General features: G+C 42.6%; 2 protein-coding genes across 4 annotated transcripts in view; one reads left to right on the plus strand and one right to left on the minus strand.

Moving 5' to 3' along the window:
- Nucleotides 1-2,950: 2,950 nt before the first annotated feature.
- The window catches only part of ADPRM (ADP-ribose/CDP-alcohol diphosphatase, manganese dependent), a 38,716-nt gene continuing 14,009 nt past the window's right edge, over nt 2,951-27,657 (minus strand). Inside the window, exons 5-6 of the mRNA XM_046674414.1 lie at nt 7,503-7,624; nt 2,951-3,136 (exon numbers count right to left, since the gene is read on the minus strand). Coding sequence (XP_046530370.1) covers nt 3,080-3,136; nt 7,503-7,624 — 179 coding nt within the window. The 3' untranslated portion in view covers nt 2,951-3,079. The remainder of the gene's footprint in view (nt 3,137-7,502; nt 7,625-27,657) is intronic.
- Nucleotides 10,152-27,418, plus strand: TMEM220 (transmembrane protein 220). Of its 3 annotated transcripts, none has more exons than XR_006890476.1 (7): nt 10,152-10,294; nt 10,963-10,992; nt 15,084-15,144; nt 17,031-17,154; nt 19,013-19,072; nt 25,689-25,915; nt 26,358-26,473. XR_006890476.1 is itself a non-coding variant. In XM_046674416.1 (7 exons), the coding sequence occupies exons 1-7, from the start codon at nt 10,202-10,204 to the stop codon at nt 26,466-26,468; spliced, it is 606 nt and encodes a 201-aa protein (XP_046530372.1). In that variant the 5' UTR covers nt 10,152-10,201; the 3' UTR covers nt 26,469-27,418. The 3 variants fall into 3 exon arrangements, 2 of the variants coding, with proteins under 2 accessions (XP_046530372.1, XP_046530373.1); XM_046674416.1 differs by having other exon boundaries at nt 25,689-25,815; nt 26,358-27,418; XM_046674417.1 differs by having other exon boundaries at nt 25,689-27,418.

Genomic DNA, 27,657 nt, shown 5'->3' on the forward strand with positions numbered 1-27,657 from the left:
TTTGTAAAATCAGGAACTTTGTGGCTGAGTCAAAGCTTAAGAGTGCATTCTGTGGTTTTTGCCAGAACAGAGTATGTGACTGCATTCCCGTTGTCATGGCCTCTTGACTCCCATTTTGTTTTTAGGTCCTGGTTAGCAACACAGAGTTCATCTGGTTCTCAGGGGTCTTTTTGATGTCATTTTATCCCACAGGACCATCGTTATGGTCATGACAATCACTGTGGGTGCATTTTCTGGGCTAGCGCTGGGCTAGTGTTGTTTGCTTGTTCATTCATCCTATAAATCTTAATTGGCAAGCTGCCGTGTGCTAGTTGGGAAGATGAGGATCCAGCAAAGAAGGCTGAAAAAGAGTAGCCAGGGAGGCTGGGAATGACCTGAGAGAGAATGGTGTCCCGGGAGAGAGTGGTGTCCCGTGGCTGAGGGAAGCAAGAGTTTCAAGGAGGAGGGCCTGATCAGCGTGTCAAAAGCTGCTGGTAAATGGAGCAACTGGACACAGAGGCCCTACCTTGGATTTGAAAGTCAGACGTGGATGGAGGTGACGGCTAACCTTGAGAAGGTCACATCTATAATCCTGATATCAACACTGCCAGCCAAATACTACTGCCTCTATTTTACAGATAAGCAAACTCGGGCCCGGAGAGGTTCATTGACCTACTCAGGGTCACACACCCAGTGAGTGGCAGGGACGGCGCCATCCTGCCATTAAAGTCGTCACACCCTGGCCACCCAGGCTCCTCACTCCCTCCGCCCCCTGAGAATGTGGGCTTGAATTTACTGCCAAGTGGGTAACATCAGTATGCAGTCCTTCTGGAAAGTACCTTAATCCAATGCAAAACATAAGCCTGGCTTTTCATTTTCACTGTCTTTGTTCCTAAAACTTACTAGGCTTTCCCTCAACTTAGCTCCTAAGAAAATGTCTTCGTTTCTAACTGGGCCATAGTTGAGCAAGTGTTGAGGGCTAACTCTGCCACCCTTGACACCTAAGGGAGGAGGTGGCTGCTGGCTACGCTCAGTCCCCAATTCTACAACCTCTCCAGCCAGAAAAGAGGCCCACCAGATGTCTCTTCTTCTAGGTCCTGCCAAGATTTACTTCCACCTGGTTCCAACTTTCCTGGCCCCTTCTCTGCATCCTCCTTACCCATCATCCCCTTGAAACTAATGCAAAACACAATGAGTACGTTTCTATTCCCGCATCTTTGGATTATTCCACTGATTGCAACTAACAGTAACTACTTTTGAAATACTTTTTTCAGCTTACATTTTACTTTTTTCAACATTTCATTAGGAAAATTTTCAAACAGAGAAAGCAAAGTTGAAAGTATTGTGCAGTGTACACCCACATACCACCGCCTAGAGTCTACATTTAACATTTTATGCACTTGCTTTAACACACGTCGATCTGTCTATTCATCCTTCTGTCCATCATCAATCCATCTCCTTTTTTGACACATTTTGAAGTAAGATGCAGACATTAGTACACTTCACCTCTAAACTCTTTAGGGTGTACATCATTAACTAGAGTTCAATATTTGCTTAAGCTTTCTTTTTTTGAGATAAAGTTTGCAAACAGAGAAATTAATAAGTCTCACATGTACATATGCTGAGTTTGGACAAACACATACACATCAGGGTAACTGAAACCTCTACCAATATATGAGCATTGTCGTCACCCCAGAAAGTTCCCTCTGCCCTTTCCCACTCAGTCCCCAGCCCCACCCCAGAGGCAACTGCTGGTCTGATGTTTTTCACCATAGATGGCTTTGCCTGTTCTAGAATTTCACATAAATAGAATCCTACAGCACGGCTTTGCTGTGTCTGGATTGTGTAGGTCAGCATGGTGTTTGTGCAGTTCATCGATGCAATAGCATGTCATTGGTGGTCCATTTCCCGTTTTTGCTAGGAGTATTCCACCATGTGACTAGATCACAGATGGTGTATCCATTCTCCTGTTGACTGCAATCATTATTTTAATAAAGGAAATTACTCTTTCATGAATTTCTAGTTCAGATGCTTCTGCCTTTCTGTTAGAAGTTTTTCTCATCATCTAAAGCTAACTGAGTCAGAGTCAGGGCTGTTAAGAGCCTAATCTCTGAAATCAGAAAGCTCTGGAGTCCTGTTGCACGTCCAGCTGTCACCAACTGGGTGACCTCACTGCACCTTACTTTTCACATCTGTAAACTGGGAATAAAAATAGAGTTGTCCTTCATTGCTTTGCTCATTCATGTAATAATAGTTAACGCACGCCTGCCATGTTCCGCTGTGCTAAGTGCTGGGAAAGCCATGGGAAACAAAACAGCATCAGCCTCCTGGGGCCTTCAGGCTGCGGGGCTACATGGACACCAAACAACTAATTGCACAATTAAGTATTTAATTCCCATTGTTATCAGTGCTGCAAGGGAGATGGGACAGCTGCTAGGAGCATAAAGCAGGGCTGCTCAAGGAGGCCGAGGGTAGACAGATGAGCTAGAGTTAAGCAGACAAAGGGGGAGCCTATCCTGCAGAAGGAGCCTGGAGGGAAGGAGCGCTGAAGCAGGCTGGGAACCGGAGGGTGCGGGTGCTGCAACTGTGAAGTGCTGGGGAAGGAAGGTAAGCAGGGAGCAAGTGCAGGCTGACCAGGCTAGGCAGCCTCCACCATCAGGGCTTCGGAGGCTGCGTTCAAAATATGGGTCTTTAACCTCAGCCACAGGCAGCAGGGCGGCTAGACTGCAGGCTTCCCAGGAGCCGGTCAGGCAGGCCTTGTCTCTTGTTCACTACCGTACCCCTAGCACTCAGAACAGTGCCTGGATCAATCGGTGGGAGGAAGGGGAGCAGGAAGCGTTGATACTAAGCAGAGGTTGAGATTTGTGCCTCATACGGGTCCCTGGCTGCGATGTGGAGACTGCGTGGGAGGAAGCTCGGAGCATGATTTATTCTGCTCATTCTGCCATAAGAAAACACCACAGGCTGGGTGGCTGAAACAACAGAAATTTATTTTCTCACAGTTCTGGAGATGGGAAGTCCAAGATCAAGGTGCCTCACGATGAGTTCCTGGTGAGATCTCTCTTCCTGGCTTGTAGTTGGCCAAATTTTCATTGTGTCCTCACATGGCCTTTCCACTGTGCATGCATGGCGAGATATCTCGGTGTCTCTTCCACTTCTGTTAAAGACACCAGTCTTATTAGATTAAAGCCCCAGCCTTATGACCTTGTTTAACCTTAATTAGCTCCCTAAGGCCTCTATCTCCCAGTGCAGTCACAGTGGTGGTTAGAGCTTCCATATAGGAATTGGTGGGGCGAGGGGCACAATTCGGTCCATATCAGGGAGGATGCTGGGAAACCACCTGGGAGGTTAGGGAAGAAGTGCTGATGGCTTGGACTAGGTGATGGCAGTGAAGATGGAGAGACACTGAGCAGAAAGTCTACCAGAGTCAGTGACGGACTTCATGAGGAAGGAGGAGGTGTCAAGGACAACTCCTAAGTTTCTACAATGAGTGTAGTGGGTTGAATGGTGGCCCCTGAAAAGATATGTCCACGTCGTGAGCCACGGAACGTGTGAATGTGAGCTTATTTAGAAAAAGAGTCATTGCAGATATTATTAAGTTGAGAATCCTGAGATGAGATCATCCTGGGTTAGCTGGGTGGGTCCTAAATCCAGCGACAAGTCTCCTTATAAGTGGCAGAGAGGAGAAGACACAGACACAAAGAACATGTGATGTGAAGGGACAGAGACTGGAGTGATGTGGTCACAAGGAGCCACCAAAACCTGGAAGAGGCAAGAAAGGAGTGTCCCCTAGAGCCTTCAGCAGGGCGTGTGTCCCTGCTGATACTTTGATTTGGAGACTGTGAGCGAATATATTTCTGTTGCTTTAAGTCACCGATTTTGTGATCATTTGCTAAGACCGCCCTAGGCAACTAATCCAAAGAGTAATTGACCAGGCGACGGTGCCACTCATGGAGGGAGGGGAACCCGGGGGCGCCCAGGTCTGGCAGGATGGGAAGAAGAGGAGGAGTTTAGATTTAGCAATGTAGAATTTGGGGTGACTTTAAGATGTCAAAGACATGAAAGGGCAGCAGCTGGGCTCACAGTAGATACTCCATAATTGATAGGCATTATCATTATTATTTACTTTTGGAATGCTCCCATATTCGATGATGTGATTGCTCCTCTTAAACATGTGTGATTTTCCTGGAATCTTGGGGCAGCAAACAGTCTGAAGTTCCGCCAGCACCACAGCAAAGCACAGCTCTTTCCCTGCAACACCCGTGTTTGGACACAAATACTTCCTGGTACAAAGTTCTGTTTGTACCTCCTCACCTCAGGCTGGTACCAACTCAGACCCACCCAGAAAGTCTACATCGCAGTTTCTCAGGGGGAACTGAGCGAAGCACAGCCAGCCCACTTTTCCCTCCTCCCCTTCTTCCCCCCACAGAGCGACCGAGGGCGCTGACATTGGCAGCAGAAGTCCGCCATCTTGTGGACACCCACGATTCTAACAGCCTAATGCTAAATCAGAAAGGATTAGAGAGAAAATGGCTTCAAAGTCGCTTAACTTCTCTTCCTACCGCCAAATACAGCTTCATCAAATCAGGCTCTAAAATTCAAGGGCATGAGTGGAAAATCTTTCTGGTCTTGAAAACAGCTAACAGGTCAGTAAAATGGAATCAAAGAGGGCCCTGAGGGACTGCACCTTCAGCCTCTGGTCTACAGATGACCCTGAAGCCCTCTCCAGTTCAAGGGAGGGGAGCAGCTGTTTAGTGATATGCTTCACTCTTGTGGGAGAGAGAGCTTTGGGCCCATGCCGCTCACTGCTTTCATAAACCACAGGAGGCCTCTTCCTGGGCTTGGAGAAGTCCAATTCTGACGCACAGGTCAGAGAGCTGCAGTCCTTGCTTATTTCTCAACCGGTGTATTTTGAAAACTAGTCTATGCCTCAGTTTTTCCATCCATTAAATGGGGATGATGATAGTAGTATCTCCCTAATAGATCTGTTCTGGGCATAAAATGAGTTAATCTGTACAAAGTGCTTAGAATATTGCTTAACTCAGCAGGCTCAATACATGTTAATCACTATATTCCCCAAGACAGTCAAACCCAACTTTCAGCAACATTCTTACAACATTTCAGTGTATCACCACTCGCTATTGGATACCACTGGAATCCAGATATGCCAGTACAGTGGGAGAGAAAAAAATAAGTAAGTTATAGTCCTTATCTCCTGCAATTTGTGGGATGGTGGGGAGCATGAATAATACATGTACACATGTAACAGTCAGTGCCGGGTGAAAACTAAGGAGTGCTACAAAAGCAAAGAAAGAAAAGCAGGAGAAGAGGACCCTCGTTCCCACCTGGGGAGACAGGAGAAGTCCAAGTGAGGCCAGCTCAACTCCTGACAAGCCTGGACCCTCCAGCGAACCTGTACGGAGCACAGGCTACGTGAGGGAGGGGTCCCATCGTGGGCAGGTGCCAAGAGGTCTCACCACTTCCTCAGTGAGTTCACCTGCCTACTGCAGCCAATCCTCAGCCATGCAGGCCTGTAAGAATTTTGTCATCACAGGGAGAATGGATTGGTTTTTCCTTCCCCACACACAGCCCTGTTGGTTTTATCCCCTCAGTGTTGCTCATTCGTGCTTATTTCTCTCCATGGCCACGGCTACTCTCCTAGTCCCTGCCAGTGTCACATCTTTCCTGGTCTACTGTAAGTGCCTCCTGGCCAATCCCTGCTTCTTCGATGGGCTCTCCCAGCCGCAGCCCACGCACGCCTCCCACCTTGCGCCCCCCTGCTCAGTGCTCCAGGGGCTCTTCCTCGCACTCAGGGTAAAACCAAACTCCTTAGCCTGCACCTTGCCAGCCTCATCTTTCTCCACTCACAGCCGGCCTTGGTGAGCATCAGGATTCAGGGCCTTCTCTCATGCTCCTCTCTCTGCCTTAAGCACCAGTCCATGCCTTCTTCACCTGCAATCAACCCTCCATCTTTTAGGGCACTCCCGAAAGTCACCTCTCCAGGAAGTTTCTCAAATCCTTGCAAGAGGTCTGATTCCCCTCGTTTCACACATCCCCCCAGCTGTCCTCACCTTTCCTTCGCTGCACGAACCACAATTACCCGCTGTGATCACCTGCCTGTCTGTGCAATCACTGTCTAGTCTGTCAGCTGCACAGGACAAGGCTGTGTCCCTCTTGTTCACAGTCCAGCCTCAGTTATCAGCATATGTGTCAGTGCCTAACCCATAGTAAGTCCTGAACAGATACTGAGTGAATGAAATAAATGGCTCAATGAGTGAGTCACACTGATGAGGAGCATAGTGATGGATATAAATATATGCAGAGGATGCACTGAACCATGAGTATTCTCCTTCTCGTGGCATAAGGGGACCTCAGGGGTTTCCAGGAACATTATTTGAGCCAGGTATCTTTCACTGTCAATCAATATGAGTAAGCCGTAAGGCTTTCATAATATGGTCTAAGTTTTGCGAACAGTAGAAACCTGAGTTCTTCATGGAGACCGGATGGATTTTGCAGAAGGAAATCAATCTTTGCCATGGTGAGGCTCTGATTTCAGAGCCTTTCGGAGCAGCCTGCGCAGCCCAGGTAGAATCCTTCTGCTGTCCTATTCCAAACCCTCCTTCCCCCAAAGCTTTCCTGACACAGAAGCAGCAGAGGCTGGAGAGAAGGCGGAGCCTCTGCTGATCTGGTGTGGTGAGCAGAGGAAGGTGGATGGGACAATAGCTGGCACAGGGCTGTATGCTTGTTCCCTGTCATCCCTGTCCCCAACCATGGCATCTGGTGGGCTTCGCCAATGCCCACACTCAGGACACTCTGTAAGGAGAAGGTCCACTCACCCATGATGATCCTGCCCCAGACTTTGTCCATCCCCCTCCCACGCTCCAGAGTAGCTGACCACACCTGGCAGGACAGATAATGGAGACACGGAGACGGCTACAAGGTAAATGAGTCTATAAAAGAGAATGGCGTTCCATCAACATATCCTTAGAAATACACCTGGCTCATTGACACACTGTTGGCGCTGGCAGGTCAGCGCACTCTGCACTCTGTAGGCAAGCTGTGAGGCCACACTCTGGAATTGGAGTTCTAGAATCACAGCAAAGACAGGGATTGAGCTTGTGAAGTGCCTCTCAGCCCATTAGCCCCTGGGAGGCTGAGGCTGGGCTGGGCTGGGCCTGCCGTTGCCTCCTGAATGGAGGTTACTCTGTCTGGGCCTCCACAGCCCATCGATCCCCATCTGATGATGCTCTTCCTTTAGATGCGTTCACGCATTTGTCAGCTCTCTCTCAATCTGGTGGCCCTGGGAGGCATCTGTGCCTTTGCATGAGCTTGCTGGTTTCTGCTCCACCCCTGAGCACTGGATTTATAATCCCACCACAGAGAACAGCTAAGCACCTCTGTTTCCAAGTTCTCAGAGGACAGATGTCCACATGCTGCCTAGACACTGTCACGTTCTGGCAGAGAGCGAGCCCCCCTCACCCGGCACCCGTGGCGCTGATTGCTTTCATGATGCTGTCACTGACCTGGCAGCCAGGGATAGCCCAGCAGGATGAAGGCCCTTCATGCCGCCCTTTCTGCAGGGGGAAGCCAGCTTTGACAGGCCCTACTCCCTTCCAAACCTCATCATCTCTGCAGTAGTGCAACGCTGCAGTTAAAAAGGAAAAGGAAATGAGTCCTCAAGCAGAGCTCTCTGGGATACTGGATTCATTTAAACTTATTTCACATTACTTTTCAGACTAAGCCTTCTCTTCTCTATCTTTGCAAAATCTGGACAAATATACAGCAGGGGCGTTTAGAGGATTTCAAGCATCAGCTTAACTTAACTAAGTCATGATTTTACCACTCATCACTGTTGTCACAACTGACAAAAACTCAACTCACACAAACTTATATGTAAAGAAGGGACTTTGTTGGCTCACAAAATTGAAGGGTTGAGAAGTAGTTCCAAGCTTCAGGTGTGGCTTGATCCAGAGCCTCAGGTGATGTCATCAGGTACCAGCCTCTCTGTCTCTGAGCTCTGCTTCCTCTACATTGAGTCCCCCTTCAGGAAGGCTTTCTCCTGGCAGCTTCAGCTACCAGCTCAACACACTCAGCAAAAAGAAAGCTTTTCTTTAATAGTCCAGCTAGGGTTACCAGATTTAGCAAATATTTGGGACACACTTACACTAGAAAATTATTCCTTGTTGATCTGAAATTCAAATGTGACTAAGCATCCTGTATTTTATCTGGCAACCCTCAGTCCAGCACAGGTCCTAGGACTGAATCAGGGCGATTGGATCACATACCATCCCAGACCCAGTTGCTGTGGTCAGGAGAATGGGCCATGCTAATGGCAGGCCAGGGTCACCTGCCTATCCCTGGAAAGAGGGGAACAGGGTCAGACACCTAGTGTACATGATCCAATAGTGGGAGATGGGGTCCCTTCCCCAATAACTGGGATGCTGACCCTAGAAGAGGAGAATGAACCCTGACAGGCAAAAAGAACAGAAGTCCACACAGTGACCTGGAAAGTCCCAGACAACAGTGACAATCATACAGCTCCACACGGTTGTACGGCACACAGTCATTTACAACGCATTTTCCCGGCTCTCTTTCTTTGCCACCCACGCCTCTGTTTGGTTGGCAGAGCAGGTGTTATAATCATTCCATGTTACTTTGCGAGGACTGCCGTCACAAAGTACCACCAACTGGGGCCTTAAACAGCAGACATCTGTTTTCTGAGTATAATTCTGGAGGCTAGGAGTGCAAGATGAAGGTATCAGCAGGGTTGGTCTCTTCTGAGGGGTCTCATAGATGGCTGCCTTCTCCCTGTGTCCTCTCACGATCTTCCCTCTGTGTGTCTGTGTCCTAATCATCTGTCATAAGGACAGCTGTCATACTGGCTTGGGGCCCACCCTAATGACTCATTTTAACTTAATCACCTCTTTAAAGACCCTATCTACAAATACAGTCCCATTCTGAGATCCTGGGGATTAGGGTGTCAACAGATGAATTGGGACACAATCAGCCCATGACATTCTACCCTGCCCTTTTTTTTTCCAGATAAGGAACAGGACAGCGAGGGTGGTGACGACTTGTCCCCAGTCCCAGGGCTGATTTAGTGGTGGTCCTCAGTGAGGAGCCTTGTCCAGCTCCAAACAGCGGCAGCCCCTGCACCCGCGGAGCCTCTGCCTGGCCTTGTCCCGCGTGGCTGCTGTCGAGCCGCCGCTCCCTCCCTGGAGAGCCACAGCAAGCCCACCTCCGCGGTCCCCGCGCCAGCACGGGCCGGGCGCCCAGCAGACAACCTTCTCGAAATCCTTGAAAGGAATGAAACTGGAAAAAAATTCCTCCAGAGTTTTAGATTTAGCTAAAAGGAGAGGAGGACAGGCGCTCATGATTTGAAGCGATAAAGACTCTTTAGATCAGCGAAAATGATGAGGCCTATGGATGTGTAAATGAGCCAGGGAAGAACTAATCAGAGGGGTAAATTACAAAACAGAAAAAGACTATAAAATAAGCGAGGAGAGAGCAGTGAATATTTCAGTGTCTTTAGTTCATAAGAAATTCATGAGCAACGCGTGTGGAAATTTTGTTGGTTTTGGTGGTGGGAAAGAATTGTAAATATGTATAATATGTAAATACCTTTTATAAGAAAAGCCCATGAAGATAAATGAGCCTGTCTGCAGAAAAGCTGTGAGCTGTATAAGATGCTAATATAACTGTCGTCACTCTAAGAAATTACCATAATGCTTACAGGGCCTGGAAAGTTCCTGAGCTTGGGAAAGAAACGCATAAATACTAACCAGAAAACAGCGTGCGCACGTCTCTTTTCCCCCTTCTTTCGTCCCAACTTCCCTTCCCTTTAATTTCCTTTAATTTTTTTTTAAACGTGAGAAAGGCAGCCTTGGTGAAAACAGGCATTGGAGTTGCACCGATGTGGGTTCAACACGACTTCCTTGCACCCCCGACGGGCCGTGCGATCTTAGGCAAGTCGCCGGGTCGCTCTGGGACTCACTTTGCCCATCTGTGAAATGGGGCTACCGGCCCTTACACCGCGCCACGTCTTGGGGAGGAGCGAAGGGGAGGGCCGAGTAAGGCTCAGGCCGCGCCTCTCCCCGCCGGGCGCGGGCCGTCGGCCGCCCGCTGCCGAGGGCCGGCGGGGGAGGAGGTGGGCCGGGCCGGGCCGCGGCGGGGCGGGGCGCAAGGACGGACGGCCCGATGGACTCGGGCCCCGGCCGAGCCGATGGCGCCTGCGGCGGGGCGCTGGGCGCCTGGCCTGTGGCGGGCCTGCAACTGGCTCATGGCCGCCTTCTTCGCGCTGGCGGCCGTGGTGCAGGTCAGCGCCCAGGTCCCGGGCCCGGGCGGCGGGCGGCGGGCGGCAGGCGTCGGCGGCGGCGGCGGGAGAGGGGCCTGCGGGCCCCGCGGGGCGCCGGGCTCCGAGCTCCGCCCCGGGCCTGGCGTGCAGTGTAGACTGCGAGCCGGCTAGGGCGCCAAGGCGGGCAAGTTAGGCGGAGGATGGGAATTGAGGGTCATGCCTTGGGAAGCCCCGCTCCCTCCCCCTGAGCAGAAGCCGCCCTGGCACCTTTCTGAAAGGGCAGCCTGTGGATGAGGCTGAACACAAGTCAGGGCCTGGGAGCAGGAGCAAAACCCTTTATAGCGTAATTATCCTTTCAAGTCCGCTTTGGGGCGCCCTTCATATAGCCTTCCTCGTTCCTTGAGGCTGGGCGGGGCTTAAAATACCGAGTCTAGGTTTGGCTCACCCTTTTCAGAGTTCCTGTGCATTGTTTACAAAAATGTGTGGCTGTATGTTCAAACCATCTGCTGTGGTGGCCAGAAGCCCCTTAACCATCGTGACCCCTAGACTCTCATTCCTATTTTGTATCCTTGGTGCCTATAGCAGCATCTGGCTCTTAACAAATGACTGAAATGAATAAAGAGCAGACCAAACATAGGAAAGGCACATGACAGCATGTCTGCTAATGCCTTGATGTTTTGGCATTTCAGGTAAATGATCCAGATGCTGAAGTCTGGGTGGTGAGTATGAGGTGCTTTCCTCCATTTGAAAGAATTGTGCAACTGCGTGAAATTCACACTTTTATCTGTTTACCCCTCCTTCCTGCTTTCTGTACTTAAAAGCTTAGAAATCATATCCTTTCTAAGTTTTTTCCCCTAAAATATTAGAGAAAAGGGGTCAGAGTGATAATGTAACGTGTTTGTAAATTCATAATTTTCCAGACACATAGGGGCTTTTCAGCAATATTTTCTTTGAATAAAATGGTCCAACTGAGGACACTCATCTGAAGACAGAGTGTACCTCTGAAGGTCAACTGAACCATTTCTCATGAGTTTCTACCCAAAAACTCCAATAAACCTTTAAGTAGAAAACGGCAGGCTTAAGGTTTATGGTTCTGCCAATTCAATGAGTTATATTTATAGAAAGTCATTAAAGCCCATAAAACCTGTAGTGTACACGGAACCAAGGCTCTGATCGAACCATTTGGAGGAGGGGGAGATCATTCCACACATTTTCGGAAATATCAGATTTTGCCAGTTTCTTTGAATACAGATAGACGAGCCTGTACAGTGTCACCAATTAGATTATTTTGGGCTTTGGAATAATGTTGACCATGTACACATTAGCAACAAGTGAAATCATTTGGAATTATAATGTGAAATTCTAGTCAGCTGAATTCTAGCATTCTGATATTGCTTATTGTCCAGATTCACATGCCCCTGAATCAAATCAAATTGCCCCTTCCTCCACATTCTGGTCCATACCCTGAGTTCCAAATACTATTTCCCTGCAGACAATATCCACTATCTCAATATCTCAATAACCAGTATCTCAAATATCCAGCTTAATGTTGAATTTCCAAAAGACTGCTAGACCTGTCCACCTGTACATCATCCTGGCTCCTCAGGTATGCCCAAGGTCCTCCCCAGCATCTTCCCTCCCAAACTCACTCCTCCTGACTCACCCATTTCTCTTACCAGCAGAATCACTCCCTGGGTCATCCTTGCTCAAAACTGCAGTCACCTCGAACATCTCTCTGTTCCTTATCATTATCTTTGAGATCCCCCTCAAAAAACAAAATAAAGAACAAAGAATTCCAACAAAAAACAATTTAAGTCTAATTGCTTGTCTATACAGTTCCTGTACATTTTACCTTTCACTTCATGCTTATATGACATAATACGAAAAATAATAAACACCACGGCCCCACAGACATCCTCCCTTGTCCCCAGTTCAGCTCTCCATTACCTCCCACATGGACCCTTGTAATAGCTTCCTAAACCTGCTAGCTGCCTCTAATCTCTTCCACTCCTAGAACACTTCTTACATATTGTTTCCTGCTTCAGAAACTAGTCATTTTCCAAGATGCCTAAGCTGAAGCTCTCCAACTTGGAATTCAAGGCCCAACACAACATGGCTCTGACCCACCTTCCCAGCTTGGTCTTGGAAGCCCAGTCCACCTAATATAGTTTCTGTGACTTGCCCCTAGAAGTCCTGTGTCATACTCTACTCAAGCTTCAAGGTCTATCTCAAATGCTCTCTCATCCAGAATCTGTCTCTGCCTATTTCCCATAGGTTCCAGCCACCCTTCCTTTGAAGCTTTATTGTAGCACTAACGCATTCTGCTTTGCATTAGAGTTGGCTCTGTACATGCCAGCTCCCAGGGGGACAGGGACCAGTTCTTCCTTATTCTTGCTGGTCCTCAGGCAACCTAACGTAGAGACTTCTTATGGCAGTCCTTCCTGTATTGACTCGAGTGAGTGAAAGAATGAACGGATGCTCAGATGAATGAGTATTACATTACTGGGTTTGGAGGGCTCATACTCCATCAGACTCATTTCCATGTTCCCTATTTCCTCTTGCTCATAGAGGACAATTCTATCAGGATGCATACAGGAACATATAATAGAAAATCTGACTAGCTTCAGGCTATAAAAATAGAGTACCTCATCTAACAAGAAGTCCAGAGGCAGCTGCTTAATGGTCAACAATCAACAAGGACCTGGGCTTTCTGTCTTTCCTCTCTGCCAACCTCAATGTGTGGGTGCTACATCCTCTCATGTTTACAGAATGGCTGCTGCAGCTCCAAACATCGTCCCTACACAAGAACATCCCAAGTAGGAAGAAACAAGGCAGGAGCAAAACGAGTTTTCCTCCTGTGCTTTCCTCCCCTTTATCAGGGAGGAAATGTTTTCCAGGAATCCCCTCAGACAGGCTGCTAGTCAGTCGGTACATACCAATATGGCTTATGGCCTGGGATCCGTTTTGCTTGGTCAGCACCCATGCATATTGGTTGCTGAGTGCTTTGAGTATCAGCCTTGCTATGAGACTTCTTACATTTCACTGCTGGAGCATGACCACCCCTAGCTGCTGAAGAGGCTGGGAAAACAAATGGGCTTTTTTAGCTTTTACAGCAGCAGGTGAGCAAGGCAGAGTGGTGTTAGGAATGACTGCCATGGGACTCAATGACTAAGTGGGGAATTAAACTAAATATTATAAATAAATATTATGATGCCCTTAGTTTAAAAAAAAATCCACCAACAAAAAGATAAAAGACCATTATAAATGGGTTCTACTGAGTTCATTATTGAGTATTAGTACTGTGTATTGTTTTAACTTGTGTACTAGAAACAATTATTTCCAGTCTCTCTGCCCTCAAAACAAATTTTTTTTATATCATTCAAGATAGAAAAAAGCATTTAAATAAGGATTAACATGGCACAATTGCCATGGGAAACCATCACTTAGTTCAAAGGGTCATTTTTACAATACACTGAAATAAGAAGGTTTTAGACATCTTAATCTATTAATGACAGATAGCTGATACATTTGAGTGCACATTTTAATAATCTCTGCCAAACATTTCTTACGGAGAGCACAATTAAATATTATATGATGTGTGTTTGCATATGTTTAAATTCTCTGTCTTTCTCCCCCACCCCACCGCCCTCTCTCAGGAACTAAGTCATGTAGTTTTTCACGGGGGGAAAGCTAACCCCTTACCGCTCTAAGTGTGGTCCTTGGAACAACGGCAGCAGCAGCCCCAGCCCCTGGGAGCTTGTTAGAGAAGCAGAACGTTGGGCCCTACCCCAGACCTCTAGACTGAGATCTGCATTTAAACAAGATCTCCAGGTGATTTGCATGCTCATTACAGTTTGGGAAGCACTGGTCTAGCCCTCTGTAGCATGACTATCTGCCTGTGAGAGATGAGCAGACTTGCAAATGCCGATATCGGCCAATATCCCAGCAATCATTTGGGATGGACCAGGAGAGATGAACACAGAGTCTGTAATCCAGATGCTTTCTCTCTCTAGGGTCAAGACATGTTTTTATAGTGAAAACAAATCACTTAAAGCGCACAGCTCTGACTTCCAAATAACTAAAAGTTTCTAAGAATCACAATTGCTACGGTTAAGCAGCACCAGTTTTGGGAAAGCCCCCAAGCTTCTTATAAACCTCCCATCCCCTCCTTGCTCTCTGTCTGCAACACACATGGCAATAGCAAGTTTGGCTAGAGTCTGCTTGCTATGAATGAGGTTTGAAAATAGGGCTTCTTTAGCACCATCTGCCAGACTCCAATTTCTCAATAGTTTCCAAAATGAAGAGCCTGATCTTACTGGGGACATCAGATCCATATATTGTTTGTAAACTTTCTGTGGTCTCACCTGCAGAGATGGAATATTGGACTGGATGGCCCATGGGACCAGACCCAGCAGGGCCATCTAGCTAATTACGGCTCCTCCTGCCCTACTTTTCAAAGAGCATTTTCTTTTACGCAAGTGGGGAAAGGCCATTTGGGCATGGCTTGGGAGAGACTAGGAGGTCAGCGTGTCTTAAGACAAACTCTGCTCAATGCTAGAGCTCAAAGATGAATGAGACTTTCCTGGAATAGCCTAAAGTTTAGGCATAAGGCAGATAAAATTACAAATTGACATGGTAAATGCCATAGAAGCAGAGGTTACCACTTCCCCAATCGTTACTGAAACTTAGGGGTAAACGATGGAGCGTGACACCCACTGCAGTCATCTTTCTTTATTTCCGAGCTATCTCGGAACACCTCCTATACTGGGCAAACTTCGTAACCCACATACTTTCCTCTCTTTGCTGACAGATGGTGTATATGATACCTGCAGTGCTGACTCTCCTTGTTGGACTTAACCCCCTTGTCACAGGTATGAACCTTGGATTCTGGATGGAGATACAGCAAATCAGATTGCCTCATAATAGTGAGAGTCAATCTGCCCAACTCCCGGGAGAAAACCAGGGCTCTCCAGGTCCTCCCTCTCCAGAGGAGGCTAGTTGTAATCCAGACCACCCTCACCCATCTTCAGGTGAACTTCACAAGGACTTGCCACACTAAGACGGTCTTTGTCAATTTGGATCCCAGGGTCTCTGATGCGGTTGTGGAATAGGAATTACGCAGTTCAGCGCCTAAGAGAGAAGGGCTTCAGGCACTGCATTGATTTCTTCAGCCACGAAGCCAATGGAAAATCAACCGCTATCAAAGTGCTAACTTTGTGTCCCCATACTCAGTGGCAGTCAGTGTCTATTGTATATTTACTCTTTACAAATTCTTCTTAGACCAATACCACTCCCGTTAATCATTTTCTTATTTTGAATTCATCCAATGTCTATGTATACGAACTGCTACTTATGTAGAGAAACTGTTTATAAAATCTCTAACAAATCCCTAGACTTTTGATTACTACATGTTGCTCTCTCTCATCTCTCTAGATACTGTCAATGTACCTACAGCGATTTATTGTATGCTTTTCTCTACGTTTCCCCCTGCTAGGCTGTAAGCTCCTTAAAAGCAGGATCATGTCTCAGCCATCTTTGCCCAAACTAGCTTAAATATGACCAGGAATATGGTAGGTGCCTAATGCTTGCTCAGTAAATGGAAGGCTGTGAAACAGAGGCTTTCCCATATGTTTGTTTGTAAGCTGCTCCTTGCGCTTCTTACATACAGATCCCAGCTGGGTAGACATGTAAAACGGTTTCACTTAAAATAGTGATTTGTATTGCCTGCGGGCTACCAACCTCAGTGCTGGGCAAAACGCAGCTGCTTTGCCTTTTATGGCCCTAAAAACTCTCAACAAACCTTAAGTTGGACAGTTTTATACTATAAAACTGTGTCTTGTAACAGAAAAAAAGACATTTTACATTGCTTACTTACATTTTCTTATTAATGGGACGCCTAGTCCTGACAGGTTATTCGTCACTTCCTTTAAAACAGCTTCTCCTAGTGGGGCTTGGAAGTTCTCAGGGTTTAGAATAGAGACTAATGATCCCTCCTGGGGGGAAGCTCTCGTTCCCTAGATTGCACAGGCTCCTTGTTTGGGCCCCTAGAACTCTGCCTACATCTTTAAGGTGTATCCGTTAGGGCTCCATTAGTTGCAAGCAAGGAAAAAACTCAACTCATATGGGCTCTAAGTGAAAAAAGGGATGCACTGGGATACTTGACTGACAGGCCTGGGGGTGGTGGAGGCTTCAGGCACTGCTGGCAGCTCAAAAGGTAAACTTCTCTGCACTCTGAGTTCCACCACCTGCTGCGCTGACTTCAGTCCTGGGCTCCACACGGTAGCCCCGCAGCTCAAAGTTCACCTCTCCCTGCTGCCAAGTCCAGCAGCATATAGACTCCGCTCCTCTGATAGCTCCACAAGGCTCAGAAGTGAGCTGTTGGCCCTGATTCATCAGATTTGTCATCTATTCATCCTGCGCCGCATCACTGTCACTAAGGGGCTGAAGTGCATTGATTGACCTAGCTAAGGTCCAGTTGTCTGGGACACATGGACTGGGGGTGTGGGAAGGGTGGATCCCCAAAGGAAATAAGGATAGTTGTCATAGAGGGGGGAGCTGCTGGACAACCAAAATGATCAGCATCCACGTAAGTTTATAATTACTGCTTTAACACCTATGATGTCCTTTAAAACAAAACAAAACTAAAAAAAAACCAACCCAACTTGTTCTGAATGCTTTCCCTGAAAGCAGATATAAAGAGATGATTTTTCTCTGGGATGTGATCCATAATTAACAGCACGAGGACATCTCTTTTTAGGGAACTTTATTTGGAAGAGTGTCTCTGCAATACACATATTCTTCTGCATCACGTGGGCTGTCGGCTTGGCATACTACCTCCTGCTTCATACACAACAGAACATCATACATGAGGAAGAAGGCAGGTGAGCTGAGACTTTCGCTCTTTGGAAGGTGTGGAGTAGAACTGAGGAATCTTCTGTCCCTTCCTGACACCTTTTCTGCACAGTGAGGATGTAATTCCCCCAACGACACCCTGAGGAGCAGGGAGTGTATCATCTCCTTTATAAGCTAAAGAAACTGAGGAAATGATGGAGCCAGGATTCAAACCAGCATCATCTACCACACTCCATGATCACCACCACAGGCAGCCATTAAGCATTACATTATATGAATGTAAATTACCATCAGGCAGTTTGGACCTTGACCCCTTATAACGAGCAAAGACACTATACAGTAACACTCAGTCCAGTCTAAAGGTGAAAACTCCATCAGCATTCTGATTCAGTTCTAGTTCAAGCCAAAATCTTATCTACAAGTGTGATCAGCTACCTCAGAGGTCAACCTCTGTCAGCCTTGCCCAGGTATGTCTCATGTCATCTTCCTCTGTCGCAACCATTCATGCTTTTTTTAAAGATTGGCACCTGAGCTAACATCTGTTTCCAATCTTCCTTTTCTTCTTCTTCTTCTCCTCCTCCCCAAAGCCCCCCTCGTACATAGTTGTGTATTCTAGTTGTGAGTGCCTCTGGTTGTGCTATGTGGGATGCTGCCTCAGTGTGGCCTGATGAGCAGTACCATGTCTGTGCCCAGGATCTGAACCAGTGAAACCCTGGGCCGCCAAAGCGGAGCGTGAGAACTTAACCATTTGGCCACAGGGCTGGCCCAAGTCACAACCATTCATTCTTTCTTTTTTTTTGTTTTGAAGATTTTATTTTTTCCTTTTTCTCCCCAAAGCCCCCCGGTACATAGTTGTATATTCTTCGTTGTGGGTCCTTCTAGTTGTGGCATGTGGGACGCTGCCTCAGCGTGGTTTAACGAGCAGTGCCATGTCCATGCCCAGGATTCAAACCAACGAAACACTGGGCCACCTGCAGCGGAGTGTGCGAACTTAACCACCCGGCCACGGGGCCAGCCCCACAACCATTCATTCTTAAAATATCACCTCTTCTTTTGCTTCCTCTCACCCTTGATTCCCTGGCCTCTCTAATAGACCCTTTCCTTTCTTTTCTGTCCTGCTGCTAACATCTGCTAACAGCAAGCTTTGGAGACCTGTAAGTTAAGCATCACTAGTGCTACATAATAGGCCCTAATCCTTGAAAAACTGGATCAGGTTGGGTCAGTCAATGAGAATGTAAACCAAATGAGTTGAATCATCTCCACCAACTTGAAACCCATGAGTTATGAACTCAACGTGGGGCTTTCAGTGGTACAATAGCCAGATGTGATTGTTTTCTACTCTATGTAAAATATATGTGTTTTAACACATTTCTAGAAGCATATACCCACCCAAAAATCATTAGTCTGACTCAAACTACAAGTCATTCCTCTCCACTAAGACGTGATCCAATCTCCTACAATATGTGCTCAAATTATTGATTTGAGCTCAACCTGCCTAACACCGAACCCTCTAGAACAATGTAAAAAGAACCCCTGATCAATTCCGGGATTGTTCTCTTGGCTGTACTACTCCTCCCAGTGATGTGAAGTAAGTGATTTATCTGTGTTTTTGTTTTGTTGTTGTTTTTGTTCATTTATGAGTTTGGGAACAGTGATGGAGCTCAGATCTGCCTCATAGCATGAAATTTATTTTCATATAAGGCTTTAAGCTGTCTGAAAAAAGTAATTTATGAGTCATGGCCAGAATGGAAAATATTCTGTAGATGCTATATATCTCGGGGGAAGTCATCCAACAATCAGCAGAATCAAGTGGTCATGGAGAGAAGGGGATGATACGCATGTCACTTGCAGCTACTTCAAAAATATGAAATGTATCCTATTTTATAGGGAGCTGTTTGGTCTGGTGATTATTACGGCATGGATGAGCCTATGCCACAGTTCATCAAAGTAAGTTTTCAACTCGTTGATTAAAATCAGATGTCTTCAAGGTTGGTAAAGTGAAAATATTGATACACAAGTGAAAACAGGAATCTTTTGAAAGAAATCTTTCCTTTTCCTAAAGAAAGCTAATAATAGTTGGTTCAGAGTTTCATGATCACTCACACTTTCATGAGTACCATGGTTTCCCATGTGGCCCAGTGTAATCATAGGGAGTTGCCTGCCTGAAGGGTTTTCTTCAAGGAGAAGGAAAGTTATCTCAGAAGGAAGCTTGGAGATTCAGGAAAGAATGAAGGACAAAGAAAACATAAAAATATGGGCTCATATAAATGAATGTTAACTTTATAAAAGAGTAATAATGATGTGTGGTGGGGTTTAACATATAAAGAAAAAAATACATGACAACAGTAGCACATAAGTTGGAAGGAGACAAATGGAGTTAAAGTGTTTTAAGGTCCTTGAATTGTCTGGGAAGAGGTAACAGTAGCAATTTATACTAGGGGTTTATAAGTCGAGGATTCTTGTGGTAATCCTTAGGGTAAACACTAAAAGAACAGAAAGTGAGTACAGAAGGCAGGAAAAGAGAGGGGAAAAGACAGAGAACAGAAGGGAAAAATAGGAAGCAGATGGTTAACATAGAGATTTAAACCCAAGTATATTAGAAAATACATTAAATGTATATGTTCCAAATATTCCAGTTAGGAACCAGAGATTTTCAAAGTGGATAAAGAGATTAAAAACCCAACTAAACACTGCTTCCAAAAGATAACCCTTAAATACACAGATACAGAAAGACTGGAAGTCTAAGGATGGTAAAAATATACTATACAAATACCAACCAAATGAAAGCCAGTGAAGCAATTTTAATTTTAAAAAGTAGACTTTAAGACCAGAGAAAAAAAGACCACGTATTTTTAGAGAAAAGTGATTTTTTTGGTGATTATTTCAATTTTTTTGTTTTAATTTTTTATTTTGAAAAATTTCAAATATATATAAAAGCAGAGAGACTAATATAATGAATCAGATGTACCCATCACTCAACTTCAACAAATTAACATTATATGTCCAATCTTATTTCATTTATATCACTGTCCTCTTCACATTTACAGATTATTTTGAAATAAATGTCAGACATCACCTTGTTTTACCTGTAAATATTTCAGTATGTATCTCTAAAAGATAAGCACTTAAAAATAACCACTCTAGGGGCCAACCGGTGGCATAGTGGTTGGGTTCGTGCACTCCACTTCAATGGCCCAGGATTTGCGAGTTTGGATCCTGGGCATGGGCCTGCACATCGCTCATCAAGCCATGCTGTGGCAGCATCCCACGTACAAAAAAATAGAAGAAGACTGGCACAGATGTTAGCTCGGGGCCAATCTTCCTCACCAAAAAAAAGAAACTAAGTAAATAAAATAAAAAATAACCATTCTACCATCATTACACAAAAAATAAAAGAACAATAATTTTTCAGTATTATGAGTTTTTCAGTTAATGTTTACATATCCCAATTGCCTTATAAATGTTTATTCCTCTGTGTCCTATATTTCTGATAAATTGGTGGTTATATCTAGAGGCTTGGCTAGATTCTGGTATTATTACTTTTTTATTTCTAATATCATTCCTAGACAGGACTACTTCATGGGTGGTGTTATGTACTTCTATCATAATATACATAAGACCTAGCTGTTTCTCTGTGATGTTAATATAACAGTCTTTAATGATCATTGCCTAAACCTATTGATTCATTCGAGTTGCAAAATGGTGATATTCTAATTATAGCCTTGCTTGTTTATTAGCTGGAAAAATTCTATAAAGAGAAATTTCCATATATCAATTCTTTGACTACTCTGAGGTACAGATTGTAAGAGGAAAAGGAGTTGATTTTGTCTCTTAATTTACCAGTTTTCGAAATAACAAGTTGTTTCTTACCTGGGCATCTTCTGAAAGTGACTAATCAGTTTTATTTATTTGTTGTTTTAGTAGGGCCATTATAAAGTCATGGATTTCAACATATTTGATATTTTTCAGTCCATGGCAGTTATTATCTTTATTGATGCTCAGATTGTCCCTTTTTTTTTTTTTTTTTTTGACCAGTGGTACATACTCAGGTTGGCTCCTGAATTCTTTTCAACATGACCCTAGTAATGGTATTTAGAGCTCACAATCTGGGCATGAGCAATGCACATTGCTAATGGGTTTGTCATTGGTTCTTTCTAGTGCACAAAGCTAGGAAATTCACATATATGTGCATATGTATGTGTATATATGTATGTGTGCGCCATAAACATACATGCATATATACATATATATTTATATATATTACATATATATTTAAAGATAAAATACCTTATGAGTTCATACTAATCCTAGCAATTCGAATTCAGGAACACAGGTTTTCATTTAACCTTATCAGCAATCTTAAATCTGTATCTCCTTTTAATCCTGTCAAAAAATCTCTAGTCTCAGTGACCTCAGCATAATAATTCATTTGACTTATCCCACAATGCAAACACAATCTCAGAATAACAACATAATTATTGGAAACAGGTTTTTGTTTGTTTGTTGTCATTGTTAGGGAATATCCCATTAAGGGACGTGCATTCAAATTGCTTGGAATAGTTCTCTGTGTGCTAATGCCACCAAGTGAATATAAAGTTAAGTTATCACATTTTACTTTCAATTTCTAGGGATAACTTTATTTAAAATATATTAATTTTGTTTTATAATTATAAAAAATATCTACATGGTTCCAGAGTCAAATCTACAAAACAAAGTATATTCAAAGAAGTCTAGCTTCTCTATCCCCTGACCCTATATCCTCTCTTTCTCTATAGGTGAAACTTTTTTCAATTTTACGGTTTATCCTTCCATGGTTTCTTTTTTTTCTTGGTGAGGAAGATCAATCCTGAGCTGACATCTGTTACCAATCTTCCTCTTCTTGCTTGAGGAACATTGTCCCTAAGCTAACTTATGTGCCAGTCTTCCTCTACTTTGTATATGAGACGCCACCACAGCATGGCCTGATGAGCAATATGTAGGTCTGCACCCGGGATCTGAAGCCACGAATCCTGGGCCACCAAAGCGGAGTGCACAAACTTTAACCACTACACCACCAGGCTGGCCCCCATGGTTTCTTAATAAAGCAAATATAGTCATGCATCACTTAACAAGGGGGATACATTCTGAGAACTAAGTCATTAGGCGATTTTGTCATTGTGCAAACATCATAGAGTGTACTTACACAAACCAAGATGGTATAGACTACCATACACCAAGGCTATATGGTGCTAATCTTATGGGACCACCATCATACATGCAGTCCATCGTTAACCAAAATGTCATTATGCGGCACATGACTGTATGTGCAATCTATTTGTATTCCTGCTTGTCCTAGATAAGTGGTAGCACTATTGTACGCAATTGTATTCCCCTTGATTTTTCTCTTACTACATCCTAGAGATCATTCTATAGTATGATTTATTGTATCTTCCTGATTTAATGAATTATATAGCATATCTTCCTTACCTAATGAAACTTTTGTCATTAAAAAGTATCTGCTTTTGGCACTTTTTTTGAAATCTACTTTTTAATAAGTGGTGTTGAGATAACGCTAAGTGGAAGAGATAATATTGGTATATAAATATTAGTATAATATTAGTATATAAGTATATAATATTAGTATATAAGAGATAATATTAGTATATAAAGACTTTCCTTATTCTGTTGACAGAGCCATAGTTTATTCATCCATTCCTCTACTTTTTAGATTGTATCCAATCTTTTGCTATTAAAAATAGTGCTAACAGAATACATTATCAGAATTTTGAATTTTTACTAATGGGATAGTTGAGAAATGGGTATTTTTAATCCGCCTATCTCTTATTAGGTGTAAAGGTGAGCATATTTTCATATAGTTAAGAGCCATTTGCATTTCTTTTTTAATAAAATGTTGGTTTATCTCTGAGAGATAGAGGTTAAACCTTTTTCTCTCTAAGGTTGTTGGCCTTCTCTATTTTTAGAAGCTCTTTATATACTATGGCTATTAACCCTTTGTGATAGAAGCTGAAAATTTTTTTTGCAGTTTCTTATTTTCCTTTGCTAATGCAAAGTATACTTTGCCACAAAAAAGCTCTGTGTGGTTTTTTTTTAATGTAACCAAATTTATCAATCATTTCCCTTATTGCTTCTGAATTTGGAGTCATAGTTAAGAAAACTTTCCTTCTTCTCAGGTTGTAAAGTAACTTACTAAGAAAACTAAGTTTTCTTCTAATACATGTGTAGTTTCATTTTTACATTTAAATCTTTGATCTATTTAGAATTTATCCTAGTGTAACGTTATAAAGAATGGATCCAATATTATCTCTTCCACTTAGCATTATCTCAACACCACTTATTAAAAAGTAGATTTCAAAAAAAGTGCCAAAAGCAGATACTTTTCAATGACAAAAGGTTCATTAGGTAAGGAAGATATGCTATATAATTCATTAAATCAGGAAGATACAATAAATCATCATATCAGGAAGATATAACAATTCTAAATTTGTACATAACTAATAACTACAAAATAGATAAAACAAAATAGATAAAACAAAATTGACAGAACTAAAAAGAAAAATTGAAAAATCTATAATCATCTTGGGAGACTTTAATACACTTCTCTCAGTCACTAATAGAACAAGAAGAAAAAACAAAAATCAATAAAGGTATCAAAGATTTGAACCACACAATAAGAAACTTGACATATACATAGTGGACATATACAGAACACCAGAACCAAGAATGGCAGAATTTACATTCTTTTCAAGTATACATTGCATGTTTACAAAAAGACTTTCTGTTGGGCCATGAAATAAGTGCCAACGAATTTCAAAGACCTGAAATTCTATGGAGTATGTTCTTTGACCACAGTGCAGTTAAACTAGAAATCATTAACAAAAAAGATAGACAATCACTGTATGTTTGGAAATTAGGAAATATGCTTTCAAATAACATTTGGGTAAGAGAAGAAATCATGATGGAAATTAGAACATATTTTGAACTGAATTATGAGTACACCACATATTAAAATTTGTGGGATGCAGCTAAAAATCATGTTTAGAGGGAAATTTATAGCCTTAAATACATATATTTAAAAAACACAACAAGAAAGGCTGAAAATCAGTGAACTAAGCTTCCAAGACGTCAGGACTTTTCCAGTTCAAGAAGTTAGGAGAAGAACAGAAAATTAAGCCCAAATAAGGAGAAAACAAATGTAAAAACAGAAACCAATGAAATGAAAAATCAACATAAAAAATAAAGGATTAAGAAGGCCAAATATTGATTCTCTAAAATGATTCATAACGTTGATAAGCCCTGGCAAGACTAAAAGGGGAAAATAATAAGAGTGAGAACAAGGAAGAGGAGGCACAAATAACCAATATCAGGAATGAAAAAGAGAACGTTACTACATATCTAATAGATATTGCAAAAATCAGAGAGGATATTATGAATAACTTTTTGCTCATAAATTTTAAAATGTAGATGAAATGGACAAATTCCTTGAACAATACAATTTATCAAAACTGACATAAGAAGAAATACTCAGAGCAGTCCCATAACTGTTAAAGAAATTGAGTCCTAGCCAATACAATAAGACAAGAAAAAGAAATGAAAGGCCCAAGGATTGGAAAGGAAAAATTAAATTTTAATTTTTCATGGGTGACATGATTGCGTATGTAGAAAATCAAAAAGAATCTAAAAAGTTATTAGAATAAGTGAGTTTAGCATGATTGCTGGATACTAGCTCAGGATACTAAATTGCTGGATACCACACCAATATACTAAAATTAACTACATTTTTATCAGCAAGTAACAGAAAATGATAAAAACAAAAACCATTTATAACAACATCAAAAAAACCAAATCTCTAGGTATAAATCTAGCAGATATGCAAAATCTCTACACATAAAACTGTAAAACACTATGGGAGAAATTAAAGACGATCTGAATAAATGGGGAGAGAAAGCAATACTGGCAAAAAGATGAACTAATGCAAGAGTAGAATCTAGAAAGAGATCCATACATAGGTAGACCCTGACTTACGAGAGAGGTGGCTCCGCAAAGGAACATAGAAAAGCAGTCTTTTCAATAGTGCTGGATCAATTGGATATCCATGTGGAAAAAAACTGAAACAACCCTTACTCACTCACAACTTTCATAAAAATCAATTCCGGGTAGATTATACCTCTAGTGTGAAAAGCAAAACAATAAAACTTTTAGAGAAGATAATATCATCAAGACCTTGGGGAGGAAAGTTTTCTTGAACAGAACACAAAAATCAATAGGAAAAGATCAATTTTAACATTGCTTAATTAATCCGTGACTTCAGTTCCTCAAAAGACAACATTAAGTGAGTGGGAAAAGCTATTTGCAACATATATAAGCAAGGATTTGTATTTAAAATATATAAAGAACTCTTATAAATCAATGAAATTAATTGATTTTAATTCAATTTTTAAAAAAACTAAGAAAAATACAAAAATCTATTGATGTGTTTTACCAGATTCAATCTTTATACTTGTTTCCAAAGCAAGCCATAATTTTTATTGGATTTTTCTTTATAATTATTTTTGTGTCTTTGTAGGAAGCCAGTTGGTGGAAGAATTCAGTTGGCTATTGCCGTTGTCATTGCTCTCTTCCCCCTTCTCTCGTGGGTCTACATATATGCAAACAAGGAGATGCGGTCCTCCTGGCCCACTCACTGCAAGACGGTAATTTAAGTGAAGTCAAGAAGCCTGTTCTGAAAATGAGGATTTGCAATTTCTTATAAACATGGTTGTAACAAGCCAACTTCCTAGCAGTTTATTTCCGGTAATTTGAGCTAATACTACAGATTTTTCTTTTTAATACTGAGAACTTTTTAAGGTTGCCTACAATACAGTGTAGCATTGGATGGGACTAGTAAGAGCAGGGTCTCACATTCTATTGTATCAGTGTAGCAGAAAAGAACAAAAGTTGAGAAAAATGAATTCTAACTCAGCTTATCACTATCTATGTGACTTGGGCAAATATATAAATCTCCTGGTGGATATGTCTTTATCTATAAAATAGGATTAATACCAGATCTCCTGCTTAAGTTATACGGTTGCAAGGATTAAACTGGATAACATGACAGCACTCCGAAAATATAAAGTGCTTACAAAGGGCCGCACATGATTAAAACAGAGGGAGGCAGGGTCTGGGTAACAGGACAGAAGGAGAGGCCCAACAGAGGGCTGCACCCTGAGCTAATCTCGTATAGTGAACTGTACAGGGCCATGGACTGAACGAGGGCGCCAGACAAGCCAAACGAACAAGCACGTCTTGGAAAGGAAAGTCGGACAGAATAAAGGAATTTGGGACCGAAAACAATAGGGAATATTAATTACATTGTAAATGAAAAATAAGACCAAAATCCACCCGTTTTTTAAAATGAATATCAAAAGTAACCCCGGGGAGAAGACTGTGTTCGAGCTGTACTCTCCGATCTGGTAGACACTAGCACATGATGCACTGAGCGCTTGAAATGTGGCTAGACTGACTGAGGAAGTAAAGCTTTAATTTTTTCATTTTAATTTTTAATTTAAAAACTGCTAATTATTAGAAACCTTGTGTGTTTAGAACATTTGTTTTAAGTGTGTCTGTAACAGCTTGGGTATATGAGTCTACTTCGACTGTAAATTTTATGGTATCTAAATACAGATTTAGTATTTCCAATGAAAATCTGGTGTCCAAAAGAATGTGCTATGAGTCTAAAATATGCACTAGATTTTAAGGATGTAACATAAAATGAAAGAATGTAAAAAACAATTTTTGTATTGATTACATATTGAAAGAATATTTTACAGATATTAGGTTAAATAAAATACATTAAAATTAATTTTATCTGTTTCTATTTACTTTTTTAAATGTGCCGGGTAGGATATTTTATCACTTATGTGGGTCACATTCTATGTCCGTTGGTCTGTGCTGTTTTGAGCATCTGGATGGCAGCTTTTTTACAGATGTTAGCATCAAACCCGGTAATCAAGCCACTGTTTCATGAGATTTAAGAAATATTTCACTGAAAAAAGAATTAGTACCTACTGTATGTCAGGAGAATAAACATGAATCTAGTAGTTTGTCTCTTCATTTGTATAGCCTTTAATACAATATTAAGTATTCTACAAATATTTGTTAAAGGAAGGATGCATATTTTTTGCTTGCTTTATACAATGGCCACTGGACAGTCAAATTTTCTATCAAGATCTGGACGAAGGAAAAGGAAAAAAAAATCTAGTTGATATTAAAGCAAATAAAGTGAAATTTAAGGGCCAATAAAATGCAAGGAAAAGATTTGAGTGTTTCAGTGTACATTGAGCTTATATATTTATGGCTTTATATCTTTTAGTATAAGTCACACACGAAGAAACGGACTTATTTGCAAATTCTATATAGGACCCTCCCATCCTCCAAGTAATACTTGATTCTGTACTTAAAAGATAGCAATGTTCCAATTTTTTTTAAAAGACAGTAATGTTCAAGATAGATTTTCATCATATCTGCATCTCCCCTATCAGACTATTAATTCTGTG

This window comes from Equus quagga, chromosome 11, assembly GCF_021613505.1.
Source record: "Equus quagga isolate Etosha38 chromosome 11, UCLA_HA_Equagga_1.0, whole genome shotgun sequence".
Lineage (NCBI taxonomy): Eukaryota > Metazoa > Chordata > Mammalia > Perissodactyla > Equidae > Equus > Equus quagga.

Excerpts from the sequence above, each read along its gene's own strand:
- TMEM220 (XM_046674416.1), top strand. The coding sequence starts at position 10,202 with ATGGCGCCTGCGGCGGGGCGCTGGGCGCCTGGCCTGTGGCGGGCCTGC. Across the intron at positions 10,295-10,962 it reads CGCTGGCGGCCGTGGTGCAG|GTAAATGATCCAGATGCTGA; the intron begins GTCAGCGCCCAG and ends TTGGCATTTCAG. Across the intron at positions 19,073-25,688 it reads CTATGCCACAGTTCATCAAA|GAAGCCAGTTGGTGGAAGAA; the intron begins GTAAGTTTTCAA and ends GTGTCTTTGTAG.